Consider the following 25,328-nt stretch of genomic DNA (forward strand, 5'->3'; position numbering starts at 1 on the left):
AAGCCTCTTTATTAGTCCAGCATCTAAGTTTTTCTCACCTGGGCCGAGTTTCATAGTTTAATCAGCGTCTTTAAAACGCCGTCTTTCTCATCGATGGTGCACGGATGGGTGCTGCACACGTCTCACACACAGATTTGTATTCTAACGCTGCAGTGCGATGTGACATGTTTGCACGCGGGTACGTGAGAGAGGATTATGGGAAAGTGTTTACGTATACTATGGAAAGGAGATACAATAATGTGCAGGACAAGCAAGTACGGCAGTAAGCTGATTAAAGCTGCCTCCAAAGACGGGCGACTCAGGTGTTCATGTGTCACGCTGACGTGCATGATGACGCACACACATATAAATCAATATTAATGCACCAACTTAGACTCTGTGCTCATTCAGATATGCTTTAAACACACCGGATATGTAAATTATATGAACCACATTAACATTAAGTGAAAATGTGACCCACACTAACAAACCAATCAAATAACAAAGCTCACAGTCTACCTGGGCAGTGTCCCTAGTGAGTACGGTATCCTAGCCGCCACTAGCTGGGTCAAATCAATTTCCTGCACCTCATTGGAAAACAAACATTCAGAGGACTCCAACCAAGTGTTGCTGCTGTTTATGAAGGTTCCGTCAGTGTGTGTGTGTGTGAGCAGCACCTACCAAGCTGCTCGCTGAGGGGATTCCACAGACGATGACACACACACAGTACCAGGGTGTGTGTGTGTGTGTGTGTGTGTGTGTGTGTGTGTGTGTGTGTGTGTGTGTGTGTGTGTGTGTGTGTGTGTGTGTGTGTGTGTGTGTAAGAGTGACAGAGACGGAGTTTCTACAGCCAATATCATCCATCATTGAGCCAGACTAACTGTCGTAGTGATGGTGGCCAGCTGGCGCTCACTAGCCTACGACACGTACACACACACACGCACACACGCAATGTATACACTTGGTCTGACAAGACAAATCACCAACAGCTCCTGGTCATACACACATGAAAACCACAGGGAGCTGGGAACATTCAGAGCTAACCTCGAATCTGCCCCAGGGAGTGTGTGTGTGGCAGAATATACTCTATGTAAACACACCAATATCGTAGTAGTGTGTGTGTGTGTGTGTGTGTGTGTGTGTGTGTGTGTGTGTGTGTGTGTGTGTGTGTGTGTGATATGGGGGATGGGAACAAATAACAGAATGAGTGCTGACTAGACATGGCGACATGGGTACAAGATACATGGGTGGGTGCATTAATAAGTGTGTGTGTGGCTGCCAGCCTGCTTTGGAGATGTACTGAGTGAGCTGCTCAGCAGAGCAGGATTTGATCATGCATCCAGGGGTCAGACGAGACCAGGCTCGGCTGCCGTCCACACGAGGGAGGCTGATTAACTAATTGGCTGCAACACCAGAGTCAACGAGATAGAGATCTGGCTCGAACAAGTGGAGAGGGTGAAAAAGACGAGCGGATCAGAGAATTAGGATAATTCTGTTTTTTTAAGATCCATCCATCTGGATTCATGATGGATGGATTAGCACCATGAAACGCGAGAAATGATCAGTCAGACGAGCTGTCGACAAGCTCATCAGCCTCCTCGTCTGAAGCACTTAATCTGGAGGCAGAACCAGAAGTGGGCACACATGAAGCCTGACCTGCAGCCGCACGTCTGCAGCAGCTGAAGTCAGTAAAGGCAACGCATGGCTCAGACGGAGTTACTCAACAAACATCGTCTCCGTGGCTAAAAATATAATAACTTAATAAGCCCTAATTATCCTTCAGAGAGAAGCGGAGCAAATATAAAGAGAGAGAGGAGGAGAACACCAGCTTTGTGTCACAGTGTGATGTTTGCGCGCTTGTTATCGTCTAACAATCTGATGCAATTCTCTCTGAGCTCATCCAGTGTGTGTCTCTCTGATGGATCTGTGCTTGGGGCTGGGCTGCTTATCTTCTCTGCTGCTCACCTCTGCTCTCTCTCAGCCGGTCCTCTCTGCGTCTTCATCTCTCACCCTGTCTGGGCTCTCCACTACTTTCCCCCCTCTTCATTGTGTCTTTTTTCCTCCTCCTGCTACGCCGCTCTCCTACAGACGCCTTCATTTGTATGCCGCTGGGTTTCCTTTCTTCCCCCTATCTCGCTGTCTCTCATTCTCCATCGGGTCCTTTCAGCATTTTTTGAGTCAATCTCCCGTCTTCTCGTCGCCACTATCTGCTTTTCATCTCCAGCTCTCTCCTCCTCTTCCCACTCCATCTCCCATTTCCATTCTTCTCCCCTTCAGATTTCTTCCCTCGGTCTGTCACTCTGAGGCGACATTTAGCAGAGGATAATTGTGTGGCGATATTGTGCGTCTCCTTCCTTCTTTGTTCTCCATTCCCCACTTTTTAAAGCCAAGTGCATTGATTTATGTAGTGTTGCTAGTGTTGATCTAAATCAATGGAATGTAAATTAAATGTCATAACTCAGGTCACTGAGAGGGAGCATTTTTTTGAGTTAGCCACAAAGCAATGTTGGGTTTTATGCTTAACAGCCAACAGTAAAAGCAGAGCACTGGGGTTAAAGTCGCAGAGAAAGGTTGGTACTGTTAGTCTAGTTTTGATTTAAATACAAAGTCAATTCACTGATTGCAATTATTTTTATCATGTCAACTATCCAGCTGGTTGGCAAATATTACACAGCTCACGCTAGTATTTGGTAACAAGAATTCATGCGGGCAATGATTTGAGTCAAAGATGACAGCAATAAATTACATTTTTAAATTGGAGGTGACTGAGATTAATTTTATTGTCTGACTTTGTGTTTATTTATAATTATATACTTCTGATTGATTGGACCCACAGAGCTCAGACAGGTCTAATTACATATTTACCTTAAACAATAAAAGTAAAAAGAACTGTTTGAGCAGATAATAGAATAAAAATTGGAAAGATGAAGTATTTGACAGTTACTTTGTTTAATTTAAAAGTTAATGAATTGCACCCTTTTAATTCATTTTTGTTCCACTAAATTAAAACTGAACCAGAATTTATTCAAATGTTTCCATTCAGGCGACTAACGCCTGCGGGTGCGAGGCCTCCTCACCTCTCCGTTGTGCAGCTCAGCCCCCATGGTCGCTCCGTTCGTGACCGGCTGGTTGTCGTTCTCGTCCAGGACCTTCTCGGGGACGGGCGGCGGCGGGTCGTCCTCCGCCTCCTCCGCGGGCCTTCGGGAGGCGGCGCGGGGCCCGTCCGAGCGCCTCTTGGCGTCCATGTCGGCGCTGTGGCGGCTCTTCTTCCTCAGGTCCACGGACGCGTACTCCACGCCGGCGCACAGGGGCCCCCGCTCAGGCGTGCAGGGGCTGATGTGGCCGTTGAGCAGGGCGGGGGGAGGGCGGGGGGCCCTGTCGGGGCTCGGCTGGACGGTACCGTTGGGGAGGCCGAGCTGCACCGACGGATCCTTGAGCTCCTTCACAGTCTCATACAGGGAGTCTTCAACGCTGTTGTCACGTGACGTCACCGCGATCTCCTTGACCACCTGGACATCAGATGAATACATTAGATTCCCTGATGCACTGACAGATATATGAACAGACATTTGAATGTTGTTTAACTGAAGCAATCCTTTTGTTTTTTCTTTCTTTTAAATTCATCTGTACATTTTTACCCTGAGCTCAATCAATCAATCAATCAAACAATCAATCTGTCCGTCAAGCAGGCAGGCAATCAGAGCTTTAATCTCCTGTAGCAACAACATCAGTGAAGGTAAAATGGAGTTTCTGCTGCTGCGAGGTGACTTTAAGCACTGACCTCATACGTGCTGTCCCCTGAGGTTGGGGGTCCGTCCCCGATAAGGCTACTGTTGGGAGGAATGCTGGGAAGCTCGCGGTCCTGAGGACACTTGGAGGACCTGAGCTCCGATTGGCTGGAGAGCAGCTCCTCTGACGGCTGGGGACTGGTGTCCTGTGTGTCTGTGAGGACTGATGGAAGGAAGCAAGGACTGAGCCAACGGCCTGTCAATCAAACCCATCGTGTGATAACGTAGCTTACTTGTACCGCTGGTTAGAGGACCATTGTGGGAGCTGCTGACGGCCACATCCGTCGCGGGGCTGTCTGCAGACTGGCTGATGGTTTCCTTCTCTGACACCTGCACGGTGAAGGACATGAGGTTTATCACTAACTTGAAGCTATTGACAAGAAACAGTTTTAGTTATTTTATTACTTACAGTATAGCACAAAACAATATTAGCATGTATAATATGATCTCTGATCTCTGCTTTAACTTTTCCAATGCGTTGCACGTTATGTAAAGCTCATTATCACTATGTTATGCATGCTTAATTGAATGCAGTGTATTTTTACCCTCAAAGAACGTCTATCTAAAGATAGTTAACACTGCAAGTGTAGAGAAACAGTTAACGCCTAATGAAGACGTGCTGCTGTTTATTCTAATCTATGTTGATTGTATTCAGACCGAGCTCATCCCATATTTGTCTTTATACAACACATAATGTCATTTAACAGTGTAGTCATTTATAAGAAGAGACAGTGAGATCAAGTAGAGAGTATTTGCACATCAGCACATGAAGGATGATAAAAAACTAATGTCTTTATAGATTCTCAAGGACATGACATTTGGGCAGGTTTAAAAACAGGCTGTTTTCCTGTCTGCTACATCACAAAGCAAACTCTGCAGCTCCAATTAAAGTGTGGGCGCAAAGAACCGGCGCCATCCGTTTGATTAGGTTGAATCAGCACAGTGAATCAGCAAACGCGCGCAACAACACTCCACTCATCGCTGACGAGAAGACACACGGAGCACCTGTGGCACTGACGCGTGATCTGTCAGCGCGAGCAAAGGCGAAGACGCCCCTGACGCATCGGCGAGAGGAGGCTGAAAATATAAATAACTGGGGCCGTCGCGTTGGTGCAGAGGTTGTCGCTGTGTCACCGTGAGGGGAGGGGGGTGAGATCCTGGCATCGCTCTGTGTGGAGTCTAGATTGGATTGCTCTGACTTCCTCCCAGTGCCCACAGGCAAATTAAACGGCCCAAATGATGCGTCTATATGTGTTGGCCCCATAGAAGACAGAAGAGCTGAGGGGGCCGCACCCTGTCGATCACGGGACTGACTCCTGCTCTCAGGGAAAAAAATCAGTTAGTACAACGTATGACTGGCTGTAATCAATGTAAGACAAGATTCTCTTTGTTTGGGTTTGTTGTTTTCCTCCTGCAGGTTGCGCATAGGAAGCTCCACATCCCCACCTAGTGGTGGTCGACCGCTACACTCGTTAGAATCGATGATGTAATCCCTTCATGACACCTAGAGTAAAGTCCTTTAAATGAGTGTGTGTGTGTGTGTGTGTGTAAGCACGTAGACTGACACATGCAGACGCAACCCCATGCATGATGCCACTGAAGGATCCCGTCATGGGACTTAATTACTGTCTACGGCCGTGACTCGACGTTCAGGAGGACCCAGCCCACGCTCGCATCATTACTGGTGGTGTTCAAAATGCCTAAGGCGAACTTCATGTTTGGTTTCAGAGGCTTGTCTTATTTTAAGATGTCGAAAGTTCGTAGAGGAGTGTGTGTGATGGGAAATGAGGGCGTAGTGTGTATTTCTCACAGCCTCCTTCACCAGTTCTTACTACATGACAGACTCGTGAATCACGTCTGTGTGTGAGACGCAAGGAGCTTTAGTCTGAGTAAATGTTTTTATGGATTCAAATTGAAATCCTTTGACCGCTACACACTACAAATATGTTGCAAACCCCTGAACCAGAGTGTAGCTTCACATTCACAGAAACCCTCTGTGGTTGAATCTCTGCTTGCTTGTTTAAGAGAAAGTCTCTGAGGAAACAAAAGCACTGCATGCATGTAATTGCTACGTTGGCTGAAATGACTCATAACAGCTGTTCGGCACAGATGCCCTGCGTCACAAGTGATGCAGGTTCATTCTCCATAATAAGACTTTATAAACCCTCCGGCCTTTTCTCGCTAGACATGAGTAAAACCTCCAGTGCACTCACTCCATTGATGAGGTTGTCATGGTCTCCTACAGGATGTCCGTTGACAGCTTTCTTCTGCCTAAAGGACAGAAGAATGGAGGATGTTTAGGAGCATTAACCACAACAGTGCTATGTTGGACCACCATTACTGTAGTTAGCAGCATGTGATTATTCGTATCATCTGTTAACCCGCCTGCGAGTCTAATTACTCCTTGAGGTTATTAAAGGTCAGCTGATTGTCTGTTTACAGTAACACCCTCTATTATTACAACTATTACAACAATGCAGACCTGGCACTTGCAGCAGTATCTAATTATGTTTAGGAAGATGACAGTGATGGGTGTGTTAATAAACCTGTAGAGCACATCAACCTGATCTTCTACATGTGTGAGTGTGTCCTAAAACAACAACCATGACAACCGGCAGAGTGTGTGTGTGTGTGTGTGTGTGTGTGTGTGTGTGTGTGTGTGTGTGTGTGTGTGTGTGTGTGTGTGTGTGTGTGTGTGTGTGTGTGTGTGTGTGTGTGTGTGTGCTCACCCCTGGCAGCTGGCGCACAGCATCAGCAGCACTGACACCAGCAGCAGCACGGTGAGGGTGCTGAGCGTCACCACCAGGACTAGCTGCTCGTTGCCGAGCCAGGACGCCGCCCCGGTAGCGGCTGCCGCCCCCGACCCGACGACGCCCGCCTCAGGGCCCCACCACACTCCACTCAGCACCGGAGCCATGATGCATCACAATGTGGGAAACGAGGACATCGGACACGTAGCAGCTAAGAAAGAGGAACAAGATGATTTCATTATCAATTGCTGAAATTAAACATTTAGCATCAGCAGATAGGAGTTGAGCTGCAGCCTGTGCTCAGACTCAACCAGCAGGGGGCAGCGCTGAGCAGAGTCAGACTGCAGTGCAGACAGTCATTTGCCTCAGCCTGCTGCAGTGGCCCCTCACACCAGACCCCGCACTGGTGTCTGGGCTCTGCGCACAGCATAAACAAGCTCCTCACGTCTCAGCCAAACTTGGGTCCCCGCGAACTGATGTTATCACGGGTGATTTATGGGTCGCTGCTGGTGCTGCAGGTGAGTCATGACGGGCGGGATGGAATTGTAAAAAAAGCTCCAAACAAAGATGTGCGTCGCATCCCTGTGCGTCTGCAGCTCGGTAAAGTGTGTGCGAGGACGTTTGGCACCGCAGCGACTCAGAAACCGAGGGCAGATAACGTGGTTGGGGGGGGGGGTTGGGGGAAGGGAGCCAGGTGTGTTTTTCTCTGCTTATCTGTGCATGTGTCCTCTCCAGCGACTCTTTCTCCTTCCACTCAGCTGGAACGACAGAAGACCCGGCACAGATAGGTGACAGACGCGACGATCCATCTCCCTGTCTGTTTTGACCTGCAACTGTACGACTGCAACTGTGTGTGTGTGTGTGTGTGTGTGTGTCTCTCTCTCTCTCTCTCTCTCTGCTCGTCTATGCTAATGAGAGCGGGGAGTGCGTTTTAACCCGCTCTCCAAGAAGACGCGGTGGAATTCCTGTTTTTGGTTGAAACACAGTTTGTGTTTACCTGGATTAGAAAAAGACCCCCCGCTGGGACGGAGCCGGTGTGAGTGTACGGTGAGAGGTGAACACGGGCTTACCTTGACACCTTCGGATGATTAGTCAGGGCCTCGCCTGGAAGAAAGCAGATAAAACCAGAGGGGGGGATTACTGCTGGGTGGAAGCAAAGCACTGAGCAGAATATTATCCTTGGAGGGTGTTTGTATGCCTGGACTTAGCCTGTGCAAAGTGCTTGTAAGAAATGACAGGGTGCAGGGAAATGTTAATACCCATATCATGTTCATGGGTCAACAGGCTTCACTACGTCCACGACACGATCTCCACTACTGTATGTCCTGCACACAGGACACACATGATGCCGGTTTATCGAACCACTGCCCATGTAAGTGAGAAGATAACACGGTGACATCACCCCTGAATCGTATGCTACAGCCCATGATATGCTCTGTGTGGAGTCTAGAGCCTCCACGGTGCTCCTCATCCATGCGAGCTGCCCGTCAACGCGTGGATCCTTCGCCCGGTCTCGTATCCAGGTGTCACTAGCCGCCGGCGACGGAGACGCACACAAGCTGGCACGCACACTGGCAGAATAATTACTGGCTGTGTCGCCATGGCAACGTTTTGCTCCACACATCAGGGCTATTTATGGCGGTAGGATGGAGAGAACGCAGAAGTGTTCGGAGAACTATTGAGCAGCAGGTGGTGCGAGGGACAGGGTGACGTGGGGTTGTTGAACTCCTGACTCGGCTGAGCGTCTGTTTGAATGATGGAGACAGAGGGTCTGTCAGCTGAAAGCATCAACTCCAGGACAACTGGAACCGGAATTTGATTGAAACATGTAAGGTATAACTGAAACAAACTCATTCTGTAAACTGGTCAAAATAAAAAAAATAAAAAACGTCTTGAGAAACGAGAACCAGTTCAATAGAAACATTTTTGACTGGGCAGCAACTGCAGAGAATCATTTCTTCCCAGTAGGGATTCCCTTCATGCCTAAGAACACGACAAACACTACGCTTAAAAGCTCTAGATGATCTTTTCCATCACAGGCCACCGCCGTGCGCTAGAAGACACCGAGCCAAGGACTCGTGGCTGCTGTCATTCTCGCTCTGCCAGCATTTTCAAGCTCCGATGAGAGAAAACAGAAACCCTGGCGGTGCAACAGTCGATGCGGCCGCCTTCTGTTTCGCGCCATAGGAAATTATTGACTGGGAAAGTCATTTGCACAGGAATGCGTTACGGGAGCTGAAGGCAGAAATTCAAACGCAACCCTCACCCAGCTGTACACACACCGAGCGTCCCGAGAGGAGACACGAGCCACCGGAGGTGGAGCTGTCCCTGCACGAAGCTGCAGCCACGCAGGCGACGAATCCACTCTGAGGCCTGGTGCTGCGCAGCTCCAGACCCGGCTGGACATCACAGGGAGGAGTACGAGCCGGGCGGAGTCATGTGTGTGTGTGTGTGTGTGTGTGTGTGTGTGTGTGTGTGTGTGTGTGTGTGTGTGTGTGTGTGTGGAGGGGGGTCATCTGTTCTACAAGCTGTCGGACAGCAGAGAAGAAAAATAGAGAATTAACGCTCAATGGCAAAGCGGTGCTTCTGTGCTTCCTGTGTGTGGCTACTGCAAGTGACACATCCCTCCATCCACACACACACACACACACACACACACACACACACACACACACACACACACACACACACACACACACACACACACACACACACACACACACACAGGGGGGGTTTACAGCTGGATGGTTGCTGAGAAATGAGCCCCAGGACGGTTCTCATAGCAGAACCACAGGCATTTCCACAATAATAAATAATCCAGTTTAGAGAAGGAGCAGCCTCGGCTCGCTTTAAGGAAGCACTGAGTAACATTTCTAGAATCATGAAAGGAGTGCGGGAGAAAGGAAAGTGATGACAGGCGTGCATTCCAAACAATGGGGATTTCTGCTTGGTTTGCAGAGACACCTTTGTCTGCACTGCTCGGGGAACGAAGGGCGATGATACTGTAGCATCTGAAGGCACTGCAGGAACACTAGCCTGCATCTGTTCCAGTGTGTGATATTCCTATGCAACATACTGCACTACTACAGTCTAATGCATGAACAGTCCTTCGAGTTACATGGTTTACGCAGCAGATGCACTACATGACACATGCACCAGTGTCCATCTTGTGACCTGACCGGAGGGCCCTTTGGATGGTGGGGGGTGGGGGGACTGGGGGAAGGGAGCAGAAGGATGAAGGGAGGCAGCCAAGAGGGGAGAGAACGTACGAGAAGAGCGATCGAGGGCGGGTAATCAACACGCAGAGAGATGTGATGGAGACGCTGATGCTGAGGAGAGAGAGCAAACAGCGGAGCGCTCGCCCGCCGACACAGACGCCGCCCTGACAACGCAATTAGGTGCGTGCACGCGAAGCGGCTCCGCTCATCCAATAACGCGGGCTGGTGCGAGCGCGGAAAACAGGTGCTCCTGATCGGGGACATGATCCGCGTTTCCATGGCAACGCTGCCCATCCCCAGGGCTAATAGTTTTAGAGTGAGAAATTGATCTATCCGACGTAAATGAGGGGAATTGAAACTGCATAATTTAGGGAGACTCCCCAATCCCCCCCCCCCCCCCTTCAGATTGCACATATCTGCGTAATATCTTCGAATTACTCCCATCCCTCCCACGTGCGTGTGAAACTCGAGGCAGCATTTATATCGATTTCCCCCCCCGGGAGCTTATAAGCGATATATAAAGCAATTTCCCTGAGCAGGAACTCGCCTCAATCCCCGAGGTCCGTCACACGACTCAAACGCCACATTTCCCCGTGCAGTCATTACAGGTCTGTGTGTTATGAGGAGTCCTTCACACCCTCAGCGCGGGGGGGGGGGGGGGGGGGGGGGGGGTTGTGTGTAACCGACCAGCTGCGGGGCCACAGAAGCAGCAACATGTGCCGCGCGTCCTCACCATGAATGACAGGGCTCTCAACAGGCATTTGTGTGTGCAGCCCCCGTCCCGTGGGCCCAGCGTGTGCACGGCCTGTGGAATCTGCCTGCAGCTCATGTCACACCGCCCCATGGGACGGACCCGTTTCCTGTCTTCCTCTCGGAGACGCCGATGACCGTGAAGTGTTCCTTCTGCAGATGTTGCTGTAAAACCCACTCCGGCAGCGCAGCGCGGCCTTTAAGCCAGAGCATATCATGATCTAACTTTACTCCGCTGCCGCATGCCTTATAGGCTTTTTCCACTTTTCTCCTATCTTATCTCTCCTATTTTTGTCTGTCTCCGACGCCCGAGGCCGTCGTCCTGCATTGTGTGCAGCTCAGCACGCTGACTTTCTTGCACAATTTCAGTTCCACATTTCTCTTTTCTCAGTCTCATGAAAACCGTCCTTCTTTCAGCGAGTTCTGTCTTTCTTATTGTTTTCCTTATGTATTTCAATTTCAGTTCTACTTCACACATGCCCCCGTTTGCTGAAAAGGAGGAAGTGTTGCCGGGGCTTCACCCAAAGGCGGTTGCCATGTTTGGCAACTACAGAACCGAAGGCGGAGACCAGAGTCACATTTTTATCACGCGTAATAGTGAACAACGCATATTTTATTCTTCACTTTCCTTCCCTCCGCTCCAGCAGACACGATGCCGTCTTAAATCGATTAGCTTTGCGACAGCGCCGTCACTCAGCTAATAATAAAATGCTGGAATAAAAGAATTTGACTTTGGTAATTGTGCGGTGGAGCAGTTTGTGGTGATTAAACAAACCAGCCAGCCGTGTCATCCAAATATGTAAATATGAGAGTGGGGCACGAAGAAAGAGGGGGATTGTTGTAATGATTTCAGGGACTGTCACTCACATTGTAAGTGACCTTCCTGGCAGAGGCTAATGGAGGAGGGAGGAAGGTGGGGTTGAACTGTTGAACTCTGGGAATCTGAAGAGAGCAAAATGAACAGGCCAACAAGGGACGTCTGTCTCCCCCAGTGTGTCTTGTTTAAAACCAATCAGACTTTTCTCCCCCTTTAAAAGAAAACTAGAAATATTAATTGTATTCATATAAACACACACACACACACGCATGCACGCGCTGCTGATTGGATTTATTCAGCTCTGAGTCTGTGTGTGAATAAGGTTTTTGCATCATTGTCACCTTGAGATGCAGATTAGCATTGGAGTGAATGGGGAGCAGATACGCGCACATCATTATTCAGTGGCGCTGGCCTTTATGTGCTGAATAGCTGCCAAGATAAAGGGATTATCGGGGTGGATGGAGCAGGATGGAGGATGTCGTGTGCGAGCGCACGTATGAGGAATCTATAGCGGGAACTCATTCTGGAAGCCGATAATCAGATGCAACAGATGCCCGGAGACGCCGGCGCTCATTGCCGCCCTGGCACAGGCACCGATGCCACGCGTTAAGGCCGATCGCACACTTTCCCGCATCACGGACACGTTAACGAGCGACAGCGTCTCCTGGACACACCCCTGAGCTCCTGAGGCCGCGCAGCAGTGCTGCTGCTGCTGCTGCTCTGGAAGCTGCCCCTCGCAATTCATTTATCTTCCCCCTGTGACGCCAGGCCTTCGGACAAAAAGGAACAGGGCACTGGGAGGAATTAATAGAGGTGTGTCGCTGTGTGTGTGTGTGTGTGTGTGTGTGTGTGTGTGTGTGTGTGTGTGTGTGTGTGTGTGCGACTGAAATGGAAATCAGATCCGTCTTTATGAGGGTCTAAACACCGCAGGGGTGGGTTTATTAGACGACCTAGACGAGGCAAATGGCAGGAGGTTGGACCCTTCCAGCTCTCTGTAACAGCGGCTACAGCTTAAAAGGGAGCACATGTCTAGTTTGCTAATAGCTGTGTGTGTGTGCTTGTGTGTATGTGTGTGTGTGTGTAGGTGTGTGTGTTTGAGAAGTTCAGCGTTAGGAATGAAGAAATGAAGGAGCACAGGGAGGCCTGATGCGGCTCACGACCTTTTAGTGCCAGACATGTTTCAGACATACTTCTGCTGGGTTTGTTTAGTGTGACACACACACACACACACACACACACACACACACACACACACACACACACACACACACACACACACACACACACACACACACACACACACACACACACACACACCCTTGTCTTCCCCCTCACGTTTGCCGCCCAGCCTTTCACTCTCTCCCCGTCTTTGCTTTCTCTCCTCCAATTTGCAAGTCTCTCCTTGCTTTTAATCCCTTCCGCTTTTTCTCCCACTGCCGCTCCACAACCTTGAGTTTCTCCAGTTCGGCCCAAAGCATATTCAACATGTCCAGGACCAAATAAATCGTATGGTAAAATATGGAAGCCTGCGGAGATTCAAAGGGCACATCTACAATCAGAAACAACAGCTGGGAGGTGGGGGGGGCGGTGGGGGTGCCTGTGGGGGGTTGCAGCCAACCACACATGGCAACTTCTTGGATGAGATGGGAGGAGGGGAGCACGCGGCGCGACACGGAAACCTTCCGATTGCAATTTTCAGACTCCCAGTCAAAGCCTTCCAGTGCACGGCTGAGCGGCTCCGGCAGACAGCGGCGCGGAGCCTCCACCTTTTCCACAATTCCATTTGATTCTTCATTTCGCAAGCCGAAGGATGTTCCATATTTCATAGCGGCCGACGCGGAGGGAGTGGAAGAGGTGCGGGGGGAGTGGAGCCCAGCCACAAAGAGAGAGAATGTGCACTATGATCCTGTTTTTGCTCCTTTTTCACAGAAATAGGGAAAACATTAAAAGCGTGGGCATGATGAAGTCTGGTCATGGCCTTATGCTAAGCTGGGCCACAAGTCAGAAAGAAGCAGTGCATCCTAGAGTCAAAACAAGCTGTTTCACCAATGACACCATCACTTGGTAAATTATCACCTGTTGTTTACAACAGAAGTATAATTGTGCACCGCTGATGTCTCCTGAAGCCAAAAAGCTGCATAATCACACACAGCTACAGCTCCTTTGTTAACAAACCACCTGATATTCTCAACAGCTGCATGAACCACGGGGACAAATCATGTATAATAAATATACAACAGAGGAATATTTATTCATGGAGCTGCTGCAGCCCTCGGCGGGTCGGTTAATGGGGGCGGCTCCGCGTGTCCCAGGGGAGAGCCCAAAACCGAACGAAGCATGTGAACGAGCGCGGCGGCGGCGGAAAATCTGCTGTCAATCACACGTACGCACGCAGTTATTCACACACACACACACACACACACGGACGGAGACGAGCCAATCAGCCGGCGGCAGACGTCGGCGTGACACAATCAGAGGCTCCTTCACGCTCTGCAGGAAGCTGCGGCGGACGGGGGGGGGCGACGGCGTTCTGACGAAACGGCCGGACGGAGGTGACGCCACAGAAGAAGAAGTGGGCGGCGAGCGTTCGAAGCGTATGCGAGTCTGACCTGCAGCACCAACACGTCTCCCTGCGATTAGGAGCCATTACATTAGCGCTCAGTGCGCCGGCCGCAGACTCACATTAGGCCATTAGCGAAGCCCCGGACACTTAACACACACTGACATCATGTTACAGCGATAATGACTCTCTTTATGACTCGGTTACTTAAGAACTTCCTGAGTCTATCAGCATCTTATCAATTACCGATCAGCCAACGCGCGACGTCGCACAGTGTCAATGGGTGTCACGTGGTGGAACAAACTCATGCGGCCTTAGCTTGAAGATTAGGGCACAAATAGAAAAGGAAAGTAGTTCAGTTTAATCTGACAGAGGAAGGAGAATAATATCATCTTGTAAGAAGGAATTACCAGCATGAACAGAGCCAGAGAGGAGATTGCAGATTTTGCCCTCTAAGCTGCTTGGACTCAGAAATGAGTTTTGCAGTCCCAGAAGTTCCTGTGACAATTATGATGTGGAAAATTTCCTAGAAGTCTTTTTTTATTTCTAACACCAGGATGATGAACTGAGACGGACTGCATCTAAACAAACAGGAGCTGCTTCAAGGTTAATCAATGCTTCAGGATGTGTGTGTTTGTGAGGGAGTAAAGTTTGGGGCCAATTGTAATTTAGTGGGAACTAAAAATACCCCGAGAGCACACGCGTGCCTCCCCAGGCGAACGAGGACGGCAAGAGAGGACGGAGAGCAAGGTTCCCAAAAGGAATCAGTGGAATGTAAACAGACCACCCACACACACACACACACACACACACACACACACACACACACACACACACACACACACACACACACACACACACACACACACACACACAAAACCACAACTGGGACAAGACGCCCCAGAGAACGGAGCCATTTGCTGGGAACGTCCTCTTGGTTCACCACCTCGGTCCCCGACCGCGTCCTCCCAAAGGCCCCATGGGAGGACGCCAGGGTTCAGCTGCATGCTGGGAAATACTATGAACTTTCATCCTTTTGGTGCGCGCTGAACTTCCTGTGCGAGTGAAGGGAAGTAATGGAATAGAAACGTTTTGTTCCCATCATCCCTGAGCTGAGAATCACACACAGATACGAATGCGTTGGTCTAATCCTGAGAGAGAGAGAGTTTGTTCAGACTCGTCCAATGACGGCTCTTATTTCCCCTGATGCTGCTTTTCTCATCAGCGTCTGAACGTTTCCAACAATGCAGCCGCCGTTAACACTTTCTCAGCCATACGACGCCATTGTTGTGTCATTAGGCCCGTGTCCCACATAACCACCTGCTCTCCAAATGACTTTCTGGGTCGCCCGGGGATTATTGCGGCTCTAACGCCACCAGCACTCGGTCCTGGGGGCCACAAATGGGTCAAACGCAGCTTCACTTCAAAAGTGCCACAAACAATGAAACCCGCATCAGCACCTTGAAAGCTCGTTCCTTAGAGGTCAGGAATCCACGGGGGGAACCAGTCTAGACCAGCGAGAGTAAACAGCAGCTAACTTCCTGTGTTTCTGCCTGTGGACTCGTCCAGTGGAAAGCCCGGGCTCCTGCAGGCGACCGCGGCCATTGTTCTGCTAAGAGGACGCCAGTGAGACGGTCCATGTGTGTGCGTTTGTGTGGCCGAGGCAGCGAAAGGCGCAAAAACAGTGAATTAAATTAATGAGATTAGGTTATTTTATACCATGTATAACAGATAAATGGGCAGAAATGTATTTTTAATTTACTTCATTTTAGTCACGTCATGGTTCTGTCAGGCGAGGTGAGACCCCCGCCTCCGCACGTCACTGGATCGGCCTTGGAGAGAAGAGTCATCGTTTGGGCGAACGTGAAACCACATCATGCATCTAGTGTGAAAACGAGTGTAAAACACGTTTAACATTTTAAGGGGGGAACTCATCGTTCACACTTTGATGTAAAGATCTGTCGACTCTGAGGAAGTTATAACAGATGTTTGGAGCCTAAACCTCCGTCTGTGCGACTTCTACAGGAAATGAAAGAGTTTCTGAGTGGAAGGGAAGCAGAAGAAGACACGATTCGACTACTGAAGCACAGCAGGAAACTCGCAAAGTCAACTTCACCCTGAGGGAATCGCTGAATAGCAGTACGTTGGAGAATCTGTCATATAAGAAGTTACTTAGCTGGGATTTGTGTTTGTAAAATGTAAAACACTGCCACAATAGAGGCTCTTGTTATTCATCTGCGTTTTCGCCTATGAATAATTTATCAATGCATCCAGCTGTCGGTCCCGACAGAGATTCAATGAGCTTCATAGATCGCTTCACACACCTGAGTGGAGTGTTTGGTGAATGGGCCTCAGCTCTGCCATGATATGATGCTGTCGACATGTAGCCACACATCTGCGCACAGCTGCATGTCGTCGGGGTGACACCGCGGCAGCTTGCTTACCGCAGCCCAGGCATGCGTCGTAAAGATGACTATGCACGCTGGCAGCTCGGGCGACGCTGGAGGAGCCTCGGTCGACGCGCAGCAACACTGGAGTGCAGCATGAGAGCGTTGCTGTACACGCGGCAACCGAAGCGGCCGCGTCTCAGGTAAACTGTGACTCAAGCTGAGGCAGCTGCTGCAGATGCCACAGTGGCGAGTCACCGGCAGCTGGACGATGAGTGGGCTCCACACACACACACACACACACACACACACACACACACACACACACACACACACACACACACACACACACACACACACACACACACACACACGTCCTCTTGTTGTAATTTTTTTATAATCCTTTACTCTGAAAAATGTCACAGCTGCCAGACGCATCCTCTTCGCTGGCGCCTCGGACCTCTCCACTCCTTTCCTCTCCCTCATTCTTTCGCCCTCAGACACAAACACACAATTCGACCACAGCTCAGAACAATATCCATCCCAGAGGGACATCATGATTATAGGCACTCCACCATAACAATAAACAGCGAAGGGCTGCACTGTACGTTCAGCATAAACATCTTACAGATATGCATCAGTACTGATGATATTCATATTTTTAAGGGGTAAGTCAGTATCACTCCTTCTGATTAAACTGCCCATCGTTGATCACCTCTGTAGCCTATTAAAAGGAGTTCATTGCAGACACACAAGCACTGGAAAAAGGGAAGTACATGTAAATGACCTATAAGAGGAATAACAGAGTTAATGTTCTTCCTGGTTTGAACAGAGAAGACCCTGTTATACATCACACAGGAACAAAATACACACTGATCATCATTTAGCATCTGACTGAGAATGAAAAAAACTGGAAACCAGTAGCATGGTTCTATATCAGCCAACACAATCAACTAATACTCCAGAAGCTGTTCATTTGCTTTATCAGTTTAAATAAATATTAAAGTGCATCAACATCTGGAAACCGGAGTCAAGTAAAATCAATTGCCAACTCTCTCCAGGTACAACACAAAGGAAGGATGCTGGAGAAAAAGAGCAGGATGCAGGCAGCCACATGTCAAGCAGGCGCTTGAGTGATGCCAGTCTGTCCACGCATCCCCCTAGCAACCCCGTAACCCGGGGCGACAGGGCCTTAACAATGAGCAGAAAGAGCAGAACTCAGGACCCCACGTGCCTGTTGCCAAGAAATTTCAGATGCACAGACCAAAAAAAACAACACGACACAACATCATTTTCATAAAGCAGAAGCATTTTCCATACACGCACACGCAACGAGACAAAAACAAACCGTCAACAGGAACACAACTACAAGGCTGTGCTTGTATACACACACACACACACACACACACACACACACACACACACACACACACACACACACACACACACACACACACACAGGCAAGTGATTGAGTTACTGAGACAGTCAATGCACTACCTCACATAGAGAAAAGAAAAATCAATGCTGTTATTCTATCCATGCAATTCATCACCTGCTACAAGACAATTCCAAAGTGTGTTTAGGGCGAACCCTCACGTTGCTCAGGTCAACCCTTCATAACGTGCACGAGCCCCACCGCAAACAGAAGCACCACCGCCTCCTCTCCTCGCTCAGCTGCCCACGTCGGCTCCTCCGAAGCCCCAGCGAACCGGCGGCCGCGGCGTCACAGCAAACGAGAGGTGAAGTTTCTGGAGCAGCGCTGGAGACGGCGCCGCGGGAGGGTGAGGGGATGCGCTGCTCGCCGCCATCTACGGCGCGTGCACGGCGGCGCGCGCGCGTGATGCAGAGTCATTAGCCCGCAATGAGAGGCCTGTGAGTGATTAGCTGCTGTGGAGGCTGAGGCCGAGGGCCGTATGCGCGTGAACGGCTGGCTTCTAGCGGGAGAACGACAAATGCAGCCAAGGCACAAGAGACAGATTTGAACTAATCTGATCTCGCTGTGGTGTCGGCTGCAGCTCGTTTGTCATGTGCAGTGGAAACAAGTAGCATTTGCTGGAAGTCAGACACGAAGCCGGGGCCAAACCCAACTGGCGTTTTACGAGGCATTATGTGGCTGAAAAGAGCCCGAAATAACCTGCGTAGCAGTCGACGCTAATCCCTCAGCCCCATGTGTTGCTCAGAGTGAAGCTTTAATTAACCGATTTATGACTACGTCTGTGTTTATTACCACAAGTCTGTTTATATTTGTGTGTGTGTGTGTGTGTGTGTGTGTGTGTGCAGCGTCGCAATGAGCAAATACAGCGCTGGCGTGTGAGGACGAGCCTGCCCTCCATCGCACGGGACGCCTCCATCTATGAGTCTCCACCAGCTCCACATCTCATAGACTGACATGAAAAACCACAAGGAATGTCTGAGTGTGTTATGTCTGCTGAATTAAGTCCAGTAAATCTGATTACAGCTTGGATTTCCCGCTGTTATTTTCCGGCCTGTCGGAGCTTGGCCATTGGCTCCTTTCCCTAAATTCCTCCTCCCCCGTTTCTTTCCTCACCCTTAGCTCCATCCTCTCGTTTCTACTCCATTATTCTGCATCTAAAAACAGGAGTGAATCGTAACTTGAGCCCAAACTTAAACACAATATGCAACTTCTAATAGAGTTCAACTGTTCTCATCATCCTCAAAGGGCCGTCGTCTCTCGGACTCCGGGGCCTGAGCTGCACCTCCTCTTCCTGCAGGGTTCCCCTCCTTCCTCATTTATCCGTCCTCTCCTATTTTCCACTTCCCTCCCCTCCTCTACTCCTCTTTCATCTCCTTGTCCTCCGCTTCTCAAACATTCCTTCGCTCGTCTCCCTCTGTGTTTTAAAGGGAACTCCTCAAACCCATTTCATGTCGCTGTCGCGTGCGCCGCGACTCGGCCCCCTGCTGTGCCGGGGCTCTCGTCGCTTGTCCCTCTCTCTCTCGCTCGCTCGCTCGCTGGCAACCGCATCACTTTCGGCGCCACGAGCTGCAAAGCAAACAACTTTCATCCCCATCCTCCCTTTTCATCTCCGTGTCAAAACAGCCACTCTCACCAGGATAAAAAACGGTGCCGCTCCCGCAACACAACTTGGGTGTTTGGCCTTTGTTGGCATTTTTCAAGACTGAGCCCCGTCTGCTCCCCTCACAGCCTCACGCGGCTTTGAAGGAGAAATAAGCCACAGATAAGCATTTTGACAGCGCTGAGTGAAGCGGCCGGGGTTCAACTGCATTACATGACCCACCTTCCTCATACTCTCCCATCTCTGCAACATCTACTTCTGCCCATTGTACTCCAGGGCTCCACCGACAGCAGCTATGATTTGAATTATCTGAATTAATTACACTGATGAATCACTTAGTCTGTAAAACAGGTTTTCATCAGGGAATCTAAGAAACACATCACAGATCGACCGTCCAGAATACGAAAAGGCCCCTCGCTTACCTCAACAATCCCCTCTTTGTTCCTCCACTTGGCTCGAACATCTTTTCTCTATTTCTATTTACTCATTCATTCAGATCTCTCTAATTCTCTATCTGTGCACCTCTTTCTCGCTCGCTCTCTCTCTCTCTCTCTCTCTCGCTGTGTGTTTCCCTCTCCCCCTTCTCCCTCTTCCTTCCTTTTCGTTTTGTTATTGCCTTTGTCCGATCCTGGATAGTGAAACGTATTTACACGCAGCCAGCAGAGGCAAACAAACAGCCTATTCAAAGTCAGAGCTGGGCTCTGACAAAGATGGAGAAAGGGGAGGAGGAGGATGGAGTGGGAACTGCGGAGAGGGACACAGAAATTCAATTCCCCTCATGAGAGCAGAACACAGTCCGCTCATTTCAGAGCGCGCACAACATGTGCATCCTCCTCAGCGTCACTGTAATGATAAAAACTGTATAAACACACACACACACACACACACACACACACACACACACACACACACACACACAGATGCGCGCGATGACATAAGGCCTAAATCCCATTAACAAACGCCGTCCCTCCAGTAAACAGTCATTTGCAATCAGGCTGCAGACCACTCTCTGGAGCAAAATGGATGAAACTGGACAGTGATTTCCTCCGTACGGGTCACATGGCGGCTTTAAAGCGCAATAATACTCAGAAATCAGAGTCACTTCCTTTATTATGAAGTGAGGGAAGAGCCACAAGCTGCTGATCAAAAAGATTACAAGGAATTTAGGAAGTTAATGTATCTAGCATTGTTTTAGTAAAACTGTAAAAGTACATTTCAAATAAAAGACAAAGATCCTGTAAATTCGTTTTCATGGGGCGCGGTCACCACTGAGTGACATACAAAGAGCAGTCTGTCAATATAAACCATTCTTACCAAATATATTTAACTGTTGTTCCGAGTGATCTGAAGACGTTACCTTGGCAACTAGAAAATATAGTTACAGTATATTGTGCTATGTTTTCTAACCTGCGTCCAACCAACATGAAGCTCATTTGAGGGAGATGTTCAATGTGGCGTTGCCCACGTTTCCTCACACACAGACTGTGTAAACCTGGCGCCCGCCGTGCGTGTGCTGCTGCGCTTTATCAGTGAGCACATGAAACGGGGAGAGCGCCCACGCCTTGTTTGCCCACGACTTACGTTAATACGCCGGCGCATGCAGATAACGGGGGCATTTCCTATTTTGCTCAGGACGCGGAGGGAGCAACACTGAGGACGGGGAGTCAGGAGGCCGTGGTGGAGAGAGGAGCGGAAATGAGAGGGATGGAGCAGCATCATCCATGATCAGAACCGGTCCTGAGGCCGGCCCATCCTTCACGGCTGAGGGAGCGCCGACCCGCTGCACGCTCCGTTTATACAGCGCCAACATGGCTGAACACACAGACACTGACCCACAATCCTCCCTCTGTCTCCGCTTCGACTGTCCCTGAGCAGCTGTTCTGTTTGGCTCTGAACACATGATGTCGAACATGTGATCACAGTGACCTTAGCAGCAGACGGGACGGGCTGTTTCAGTGCGGCGTGAGTTCCTCACGCCTTCCACGCTTTCTGTGGTTTATTCAGGCAGAGACGAGCTGCAGAGGACGAGACGGAGCAAAGACGAAGGCGTTGGCGCCTCCAGAACCCGCTGCACCTGAAAATGAAGACGCCGCTCACGCAAAGACAAAACTTTACAGAATACTGATGAGGCTCAGGACGTGCACGTGTGTGTGTGTGTGTGTGTGTGTGTGTGTGTGTGTGTGTGTGTGTGTGTGTGTGTGGAGCCTCCCTGCAGTGATTTAGTCAGCAGACTGTGAGACGAGGATCCTCCCCCTGGGTGACATTACAGCATCCCACCTCTGCAGTGTGTGTGTGTGTGTGTGTGTGTGTGTGTGTGTGTGTGTGTGTGCATGCGCTGCCTCAGCAGTGCTTTACACCAGGAGAGGGGACAGTCTGTATCCACCCTGTTCATCCACCCGTATCTACTGCCCGCCACCTCCAACCTGCTGTTAATCACCGCTTATTCACACGGGTCCGACACGTTTCAGATGCTCTGAGGGTGTTGAGGCGTCGGGCAAAGCTAAAACGATACCTCCGCCCTGCTGCTCGTGCTGCTGGCAGGATTTTCCTACAGTCGTGGCGTCTGGACTCTAAGAGCGAGAAGCAGCAGCGCTTCATATGCAAACCTGAAGCCGCGCAATCAGCTGATCCGAGTGAGTCACATGGTTTATCTAAAGCGGGCCATTCCTCCTGGAGACACACAAACCACGGGGCAGGTGAGATGACACGACGAGCCTCTTGGAAATGACTCTCATTCACTCTTGAACTTGCTACATGCTAATAATTGAAAGATCCATGAAGCTGTGACGGATCGTCGGGTCGAGCTCACCACGAGTGTATGCGACTTTTCAGGTTGCACGACATTTGAGCGAGTCTCTGGGTGCTATGGTGCGTCCGGACAAACAAGTCACACACACACACACACACACACACACACACACACACACACACACACACACACACACACACACACACACACACACACACACACACACACACACACACACACACACACACACACACACATTCCTGAGCTCGCTTCTCTTACATAATGAGCTCAGCTGGTTTTCAGAGGTGTTGCCACTTACTAGAAAGGGAGCGTGTTCATGTGGACGCACATTATGTCACACACAGAGTAGCAGCTCACGCCCGCGTGTATCTGATCTGACCTGGTGACACCACAGGGGCCTGTGAGCGCGATCGCGGCCTCTGCAGCTCCACTCGTTTCGCTCCAGTGAAAAAAAACCCCCAGCTCTGACGACGTCGCCTCCGTCACGCGCTGGTTCCTGAACTCTGCTTCGATGACTGCGCGGCCGCGTCTCTTCAGAGGAAGACGGGCGCTCGGTGCTCTAATAACCTGCACAAAAAGCATAACAAGCTCCCTCCACGCCGCGAAGAACAAATGAAAAATCAATCGGAGGGTGTTGGGGCGACCGTGAGGAGCTGCAGCGACCCAGCTGATGCACTGCAGATCAATGTCCTCGCCTCATTACTGCACGTCAGGCTGCGTCTCAGTCGCCACCTCGCCGTCTGATTGAACCTCTCCCACTCGCTCCTCGCTTTAATCTTCGCCGGCCCACAAGACGAGACATTCTCGGCGGTTCGAGTTGAGAGTCGGGGATCGCGTCTCTTTCCCTCTTTGCAGATTTCACAGTGTTTTCCTGGACGGTTCGCTCCGACGGCATCAACCCACAGAACCGATGCCTTCCGCTCGGGAGCTCTGATGCACTTCTTTCAATTTAAAACCACACGAGCAAGTTCAAAACCCCCATTCCTCATGTTGAGGTAAAACCCGAGGATTGAGTCGACTGAGGACACGCCAGCTTTCTGCACTGTTATTTCCATTAAGGCGTTTACACGTTTACACGGGCTGTGCTTCATATTTCATCTCATTTCCCGCTTTTCCTGAGTCCAGCTCAGTCCGGAGCGATCCTGACAGCGCGCGGCTCCTTCAGACTCGATCCGGGGGCCAAATCCCCGCGGAGCCCGTCTCCGATGGACAAGGTGCCAAACGGGGTAATTGCAGAACGCGGGGCGCGGCGTTGTTTGCCTGGCGCCGACGGGGGACGAGCTTCTCGCTCGCTGAAGCCTAAGTGAGTGTGAAATGTGTGTAGTCGGCTAAATGACATCTTGACAGCCTGTGATGAAGCTTTACTTTGGCTGCAGTCAGTCAGACGGAGCGGGTCCGGCTCAGGTCCGTCCGTCGGCTCCTTCTAATGAGCTCAGGCTCACGCAGCTGCTCAGCCTCAATAGGGAATAGTTGTGATCATGCAAATGTCTAAAGACTCGTGGAGTTTGTGCTGATGATAAATGAAGCTTCCTGGAACATATGTGTACGTGTATCATTGTTTTGAATGTTCTTTGCTTTGCAGTATTAACAGACTGTGATGATGGAGGCCACGACCCAAAGCTCCCTGGTCCCATAAAACCCTGTTAATAATCTACAGGTGCTGCAGCAGAGGTTCTGGTAGTCGTTGTTTGATGAAGCTCGACCCACTGCGTCCCGTTTGTGCACAGCGGTCGGCAACTATTAATCACGTACGCCATTCAAAGATGACCAGGAAATGCCATGTTCATTAATGATTATCACAACACGGGGAAGTGGAGCAGACGCAGGGAGAGGTAACACAAAGTGCAAGTTGTGTTCCATGAAGTGAATGTGAAGTCATGTGTAAGAGCTGCTGTAGGCCAGAAAGTCTGCAACACGCACTGTGTGTGTGTGTGTGTGTGTGTGTGTGTGTGTGTGTGTGTGTGTGTGTGTGTGTGTGTGTGTGTGTGTCATAAACCTCTAGTACAGCCTTATTAAATATGATGAAGTAGTTAAGAAATTGTGAAGATCAACACCCGGTCAATAAAAAATAAAATACCAGCGACTTTGACCTTGTTAGCCCAAACAAACAGAATCATTCTATTAAGGTCAATTTTTTTCAAAAAGACGTACAATAAACGGGAAATTCAAGAGAAATGCACCGCTCAATAATTACTGAAAAGGAAACAAGTCCCTGATGCAGCTGATCTGTCACCGCTGCTTTTCTTATCAGCCTGTACTGCAACCACTGAAGCTGCCGCAGTCACAACTTGTGTCAGTCAAGTTGCCCCCCCCCCCCCCACACACACACACACACACACACACACAAACACAATTAAAAGTAAACACAACCAATCAACGCAACTTTTCCGCAGATACGCGGACGGTGTGAGACGGTCACTCACCGGAGGAGGACTAAACCGAAGCGCAGTCTTCAGTGAGCGGCTGAGGTGAAGTGGCTCCGCTCGCTCCTCGCGGCTCTGCGTTGGGCGCTGACGGTAACGTGGACGCGGACGCTTCACACACGGATGCGCCTCGTCCCGCAGCCTGCGCACATTTCTGGACATCAGAGGCGCGGAGCTGCTCACTTCAGTCTGCTCCGCTCTGAGCTCCGCCAGCCAGGACGCCGCTCCGAGGAGGAGGAGTGTCAGCGAGCGGCCGCGCAGGGCTTCATGGGAAATGTAGTCGGCCTTTAAATGACTGTCGAGGCGAGTTGAAGATACCGCTTAGAAACGAAAGACGCTTAGAAGAAGAGGATCATGGGAATTGTGTGTGGAACTTGAAAGGTGGAACTTAGTATTTCTTGTTCAGTTTATGTAAAAATGAAGTTTAAATACCATCATAATAAAAAATCAGTGGCCCTAACAGTAAACACACAAAAATAGTTTATTACTTGCAAAGCTACATTAAAGCACGCTAGGATGAATCCGTTTTTGCTACTTACAGAATTTATTGAAATTAGTTTTGTTTTCACAAAGAGTTATTGTTTTATTTCTAAACAAAGAAAGTGTTTACAGATTTATGAATACAACGTTTTTCTGTTTAATCAGCACAGTGTGACTTTAACACAGTTGAGTTGACTTATTGTTTCAGTCACTGATCATCTACTTTAAATTTGCCAGCTCTTTCGGGAGCTACAGAGAAGCAATTTCAGTAGCGTAATAGAAATACTAGTGCTGCTCTTTGAGCATAAATAGTCTTAAGTGACGCCTTGTCTGGAGTTTCTCCAGCACTATGCTGTAGTATTTTCCAGGA

At 49.7% G+C, this 25,328-nt stretch overlaps 1 protein-coding gene across 2 annotated transcripts in view; it reads right to left on the bottom strand.

Moving 5' to 3' along the window:
* Nucleotides 1-24,743, bottom strand: part of pag1 (phosphoprotein membrane anchor with glycosphingolipid microdomains 1) — a 28,187-nt gene extending 3,444 nt beyond the window's left edge. Inside the window, exons 1-7 of one of the 2 annotated variants that reach the window (XM_029166160.3) lie at nt 24,479-24,743; nt 7,588-7,621; nt 6,497-6,728; nt 5,981-6,038; nt 4,001-4,097; nt 3,761-3,930; nt 3,057-3,488 (exon numbers count right to left, since the gene is read on the bottom strand). In XM_029166160.3, the coding sequence (XP_029021993.1) occupies nt 3,057-3,488; nt 3,761-3,930; nt 4,001-4,097; nt 5,981-6,038; nt 6,497-6,684 (945 nt within the window). In that variant the 5' untranslated portion in view covers nt 6,685-6,728; nt 7,588-7,621; nt 24,479-24,743. Of the gene's footprint in view, nt 1-3,056; nt 3,489-3,760; nt 3,931-4,000; nt 4,098-5,980; nt 6,039-6,496; nt 6,729-7,587; nt 7,622-19,707; nt 19,823-24,478 lie in introns of those variants that run through there. The other variant, XM_029166161.3, reaches the window with a different exon arrangement.
* Between the last annotated feature and the right edge of the window lie 585 nt (nt 24,744-25,328).

Source organism: Betta splendens, chromosome 11 (genome assembly GCF_900634795.4).
Source record: "Betta splendens chromosome 11, fBetSpl5.4, whole genome shotgun sequence".
NCBI classification, from domain to species: domain Eukaryota; kingdom Metazoa; phylum Chordata; class Actinopteri; order Anabantiformes; family Osphronemidae; genus Betta; species Betta splendens.